General features: G+C 45.4%; 2 protein-coding genes across 2 annotated transcripts in view; both read left to right on the plus strand.

Moving 5' to 3' along the window:
* On the plus strand, nt 1-200 carry Pmar_PMAR002535 (hypothetical protein; the record flags this gene model as incomplete). The annotated part of the gene is made up of 2 exons (XM_002766673.1): nt 1-122; nt 181-200. Coding segments are annotated over 2 exons (142 nt in total), but the record flags the coding sequence as incomplete, so codon positions are not given.
* A 236-nt stretch (nt 201-436) lies between these two features.
* Pmar_PMAR002536 (fumarylacetoacetate hydrolase, putative) overlaps nt 437-5,993 on the plus strand; it is a gene marked incomplete at both ends in the record, with an annotated part of 9,437 nt that continues 3,880 nt past the window's right edge. The window contains 11 exons of the mRNA XM_002766674.1: nt 437-607; nt 851-1,045; nt 1,268-1,379; nt 1,787-1,956; nt 2,041-2,159; nt 2,204-2,312; nt 2,629-2,740; nt 3,277-3,815; nt 4,579-4,604; nt 5,100-5,149; nt 5,318-5,404. Coding sequence (XP_002766720.1) covers nt 437-607; nt 851-1,045; nt 1,268-1,379; nt 1,787-1,956; nt 2,041-2,159; nt 2,204-2,312; nt 2,629-2,740; nt 3,277-3,815; nt 4,579-4,604; nt 5,100-5,149; nt 5,318-5,404 — 1,690 coding nt within the window. The remainder of the gene's footprint in view (nt 608-850; nt 1,046-1,267; nt 1,380-1,786; nt 1,957-2,040; nt 2,160-2,203; nt 2,313-2,628; nt 2,741-3,276; nt 3,816-4,578; nt 4,605-5,099; nt 5,150-5,317; nt 5,405-5,993) is intronic.

Consider the following 5,993-nt stretch of genomic DNA (forward strand, 5'->3'; position numbering starts at 1 on the left):
CCCCCATTCTGAGCGACTAGATCCGAATGGTTACTTCACCCTGATGCCCGAGGACTACTATGATGTTTTCAAGGAATTTGGTGTATCTCTAGTGGTTCGTCTGAACAAGAAGTGTTACGATAGTAGGAGATTTACCAACGCTGGGTTCGCCCATGTTGATTTGTATTTTCCTGATGGTAGTTGTCCGTCCAATCAAATAATTAGCGCTTTTCTGTCCCTCTGTGAAAATGCGCCCAACGCTATTGCTGTGCATTGTAAAGCCGGCCTTGGTAGAACTGGTTGTCTTATTGGTATTTACGCGATGAAACATTATGGTTTCCCGGCCAGGGCTTGGATTGGTTGGAATAGAATTTGTCGCCCAGGGTCGATATTAGGACCGCAGCAACAATTCCTTTGTGACGTTGAAAAAATTTTTCTTCGAAGACCGTCAGTCACGATGGGTTCGTCGTCAACTCGCAACGCGCGGACGCCATTGAAAATCGATGTTAGTCTCAGCCGTGATGAGGCCAAGGAGGATTTCGGTCAGGGCGAGAGGCTGACAAACGCTAAGAGGAGCGGACAACTATCTAGACTCTTTACTTCAAGTTCTCCTCTCGCTGGACCCCCGGTGAGCAACTTCTTCTCTCGGTTCTCGTAGGTGGCTTTTCGTACTGAGTCTTGGATAAGTGAGGAGCGGTAAAACTAATGTGAAAACTCTTCTTGCATATCATGCCATGGGCACTTGATAGCCCCTTTACTGCGCTTGTTGACTGACCTCAGTATTCTCTTGTGTTGATAGTAAACGTATGTCTGAAGCAAACTGTAAGGGAAGAATAGGTAGATTGCCGGGAGGGGCTATTTGATTCGGAAGAGACACCTGCGGGATGGAGATGCTGAAGAAGAGCTTTGCTTGAGTGGGACACGTTTGTGCTCCAACTCAGAGAAGTTTATGAAGCCTGTTTTTGAGGCTCCTCTTCGCCTCATACCTATCACAGGATCGACTGCTGGCTATCCAGTCAGAAGGGTTTATTGCATTGGCCGTAACTATGCCGAGCATGCCATTGAGGTCGGTTTCTGTCACCACGCTCGACTATACTTCATCAGCTGCGCTCCATCTGATGTGCATTGTATCGTAAGCGCGCTCAAATGAACCACCAATGGGAGCGACGACACTAATTCATCTCGGCAAGCATTATGGTGCAATCAGAATTCGGTTCTCTACGTCAATTTTGAACAGCCTGGTCACATTTGAAATATCATTAGGGTTGCTCCAATCATCTCTATTTAGATGAGCGCTGATCCTACTAGAGAGCCCCCATTTTACTTCATGAAGCCTAGCGATGCAGTGACGCCTCCGCCTGGAGATGGACAGGCTGTATTGAAGCTTCCCTATCCTAGAGGTAGGGGGCGTGTCTTGTGGTGGGAAGGTTGACAAGCTTTGGGAGTGGCATAGCTGCCCCACCGAGAGAAATTGACTTCACTAAGGTATATCTTGGGGTGGCATAGCTGCCCCACCGAGAGAAATTGACTTTACAAGGACATATCTTGGGGCGGCATAGTTGCCCCACGTCGAGAAATTGGCTCAACTAGAGCATATCTTGCAGTGCAATAGTTGCCCACCCGAGGGAATTGACTTTACCAGGGCGTATTTGGGATGGCATAGCTGCCCCACCGAGAGAAACTGACATCACTAGGGCATATCTTGGGGTGGCATAGCTGCCCCACCCAGAGGAATTGGTTCCCCTAGGGCATATCTTGGGGTGGCATAGCTGCCCCACAATGAGTGCCTCCTTCTCCTCCTTTCCAGGTCCAACAGGTCTCGTCCATCACGAAGGGGAGTTGGTCGTATGTCTCGGCCCTGGTGCTTCTAAGGAGATGACCCTCTGTCAAGATAATGATGACAATCAGCTATTACAAGAATGTGTATTTGGTTATGCTCTTGGTGTTGACCTTACTAAGAGAGATATACAGGCTAAGGTAAAGGCCTCCTTCTATTTGGGTTACTCTTGCTCCGCTTGATGACAATTCTTGGTAAAGCTGGAATTATCCCTGGCACTTTAGGCGAAATCTATGCGAAGGCCGTGGGAAGAATCAAAGTCTTTCGATAACTCAGCTCCCATCAGTGCAGTGTATCCTCTGCGAGACTCTCTACCATGGGAGACGGCGTTGCTTCGTCTCAAGTGAGCATGTGAATTTCATTGTAGGAAGGTCGACAAGCTCTCAGGGTGAACGGCGAAGTGAGACAGGAATCAACTCTTGATAAGATGATATGGCCGGTCGCCGACATCATTCGATACATTGCTCAGAGGAACGAGATCGCTGCTGGGGATTTGGTGAGCTCTCGTATCGTCGAACTTTGGGAGTTATCTTAGAAATGCATCCCATGTGGTGGTACCATACATTTTATACTCTCGGTTGAGTCTTATTTCGATAAACATTCACACGCCGTTTATACTTATTCTACAGTTTTCGATCCGTGCATGTGTCATACTACAGCGACAACAAACCTTATGATTTGCGACGCCCTACCGAATCGTGATTCTGTGTAGATGCAGAATAGTAGTAACTGCCAGTAGTACCTTAGAACTCATCGTGTGGTAATTTCTCTATCACCAATTTTGCCTCTTCATTTGTCGATCATTTTATCAGATATTCACCGGGACGCCCGCTGGCGTCGGCCCACTGAGTATCGGAGATCTCTGCGAAGTTGAGCTGGTCCAAAAAGATGATCCTACAGTGCCGATATTGCCCGGAGCCAAATGTTCACTACAATTTACTTAGTGTCATCTATGTGTTCCACATGGGAGGTTTTGTTCCGTAGTGGGGGGGGGCGTTATGATCACGACTCGTGGGACCGACGGGATGAGTAACGGTCCCGGGTTCGATCCCTGGGAGGGGTATTTTTAACGAATTTTTTTCAAACTACCCTGGAATCGAGAAGTAACGATCTGTCTTATTCACATAGACTCCCCGTAGCTATCAACCAAAGTGGTGATAGTTTTGTGTCGCGCGGTAAATCAATCACTGCAGTATTGTTTTCTATGTTATCAAACTCATTGCATACTCCAGTGACGGCAAACCCGGGAGACGACAGTAGCCCAAGTAGAACTCGGTCGCCTAGGATTCCCCAAGCTATCGAAGGCCGACCACCAAAAGAATCACCACACTTGAAATTCGTCATAGCAGTACTTGCGACTATCACTTCGATTTACTGCGGGTTCGTATTTGGTTTGTGGTGGCCAGCACTGGGCAGTCGCATATCGCACGTGTTGCTTACTGTTTTCAATGCGTTTGTAGTGCTGATGCTCTTGGCATTCTATCAAAGCTGTGCTACGGACCCAGGAGGAGTTCCACAATACTGGGGGTTCCACATTGGTGATGATGTGAAGAGAAGACGGTATTGCAAAATGTGTCACGTGTGGAAACCTGAAAGGTGTCACCACTGTTCTGCGTGTAACCGTTGCAATCTAAACATGGACCATCACTGTCCTTGGCTCAACAACTGTGTCGGCTTTTACAATAGGAAGTTCTTCCTCCAGTTGTTGGTTTATGTTTACATCTGTCTGGCTTTGGTCCTCCTGTTTGGTTTTCCCCGAGTAGTTGCTGTACTTGACGATCGCCTTAACCACGGTAGTGGTTCTATACTGTTGAACCTCCGCAACCTCTCCGGCTTGCTATCTTATGTGGTGTCTATATTATTGGCGATTTCATTGTTAAGCTTCGTCAAGTTCCATCTGGGATTGGTACGGGATAACTTCACTACTATCGAGAACTTCGAAAGGGAGCCGATGGTGAAATCTAAATATGATGTTGGTGAACGGTCCAACGTAGAGCAGGTAGTAACATGGAGGAGAGGGAGTATAACGCGGTACTTCGCTTCAGTGTCCAGCGGACTTGTTTTTTTTTCGCTGGGTTGATTTTTTTAGGAAAAATAATGGAGTTTTACGCGGTTTACGTGAAATGGCGTAATACTCCATGTGAAAAACGCGATATGAAGTGAATTACGGCGGATAAATCACCTCATTTCACGCGTTTTTCGCGAAGTGAAATGTGAAATATGTTTTCCACCAGTGTTTTTCATATCACTAGGGTGAAACTTTCATGTTGTTAGATTCCGCGTCTACTGCGTTTTATTATAAAATGTTAACGCCACATTTAGTTCACATTCAAAAATTTTTTACGTATGGTCTGTAGTGGGATGATATTGGAGTTCCACTCGTTTTACGTGAAGTGGCGGCGTAAAACTCGGTGAAAAACGCGATATTCGCGGTGGTATGCAGTAGTCGTGAAATGTGTTTTTCACTAGTGTTGTTCATATCACTAGGGTGAAACTCTATTTTATTTGAGAATTTTAAAAAATGGTTAAGATTGTAGGGCAGCATGGGGGAAAATATGCACATGGTCAACTACATGTGTTGGTGATGAGAGTGTAAAAATTCTGGGAGGAAAATTTGGAAAATTCACACTGGTTTCCTAATTCATAATGTAGCTTTTGAAACTCCCGAGCTGAGGTGAGAAAAGCAAACATATGCTCCTCCTCCTCCTCCAAGAATGAGAACAGCACTGTAGTAGACGCGACTTGTATTTATTTTTGTGTAGGTTATGGGTGCTAATCCGTGGCTGTGGTGGTTACCCTTACACACTAAGTATAGTAGACCTGTAGGAGATGGAGTGAACTGGCGTATAAGGACGCCTGGGGGAGGGGTTGCAATGAGTGTTATGAGTAGTACTCAGCCGATCGATGGAACAGCAGCAGCAGCAGCAGCGCCGCCGGATTGGGCCTTGAGGGAATAGGAAATGTAGTAAAATTGATAGTATATCGAACAGTGAGTTTCTTATCTTCCAAGCGGATCTGCGTTATGGGGAAGGTGTGGTATGAGTGCATGGGAGTCCCATTGCCCTGGTAATATGAATAACGCTGGAGTTTCACAACCCGTTTTACGTGAAGTGGCGTAAAACTCGGCGATATTCGCGGCCTGTAGTAGTCGTGAAATATGTTTTTCGCTAGTGTTTTTCATGAAACTCCACTAGTGAAAAATATATATATATGACCATGAATATCGCGTTTTCTACAGAGTAGAACGTGCTATGAGACTGTATTGAGTGTGATTTCCCCTAAGCTGTCTGTACGTCATTCTGTTGAGGGATAAGGACGATGGCGAAATCGATGGTAATTTTTTTATGTATATTTTCTATGTATATTTTTTATGTATATTTTTTATGTATTATAGGAAATATGTAGTATTTTTATTAGCAGTTGGTCATACCATGTCAACGTCAACTACCGTGAATGAGATGGATGGTACTGTATGTGGAGATTCATTGTCATCATCAGTAGGAGTGCCCACAGCGAGTGGTGCTCCCGGAGGGATGTCTTTGCAAGAGGACTTGGAAGCTGGTCGCGGTGATCATCGTGAGAACCAAAGTAGTGGTAGTATTATTACACTGGAGTTTCACAGGTTTGTAATACTCTGTGTAAAACGCGATATGAAGTGAATTAAAACACTTCGAAGATTACAATGAACGAATCAGTTTTAGATTCGACGTTGAGATCTAAAATCGATCCTGTGCTTGGTCTTCTCGAAACCCCTGAGAGCTCTGTCGAATTCGCCACATATACAATGGGGTTTCACCGCTCTCGTGATGTGTAAAAAACACTAGTGAAAAACATATTTCGCGACTACTGCATATCACCGCGAATATCGCCGAGTTTTTCACGGAGTTTTGCGACGCCACTTCACGGGTTGTGAAACTCCAATATTCTCAATAACTCTCAATATTATGTATGTATATATTAGTGGCTAGCACTGGTGTGTTTTCTCTCAGCGCGTCGTAGACGATCTCACCGACGTGCGGTACGGCGTAATTTGCAACATCGTATAAACGACTACACTCGCTGTGTTTTCCTATTGTTCTGTAGTCTGCTGGCGCTCACTTTGATAATACTCGCTGGTAGTAGGGGGAGGGAGCAGAATGGATATACTTCTTTGTTTTGGGGGAGTTTATATTTGATT

The sequence above is a fragment of the Perkinsus marinus genome (assembly GCF_000006405.1).
Source record: "Perkinsus marinus ATCC 50983 genomic scaffold scf_1104296972102, whole genome shotgun sequence".
NCBI classification, from domain to species: Eukaryota; Perkinsozoa; order Perkinsida; family Perkinsidae; genus Perkinsus; species Perkinsus marinus.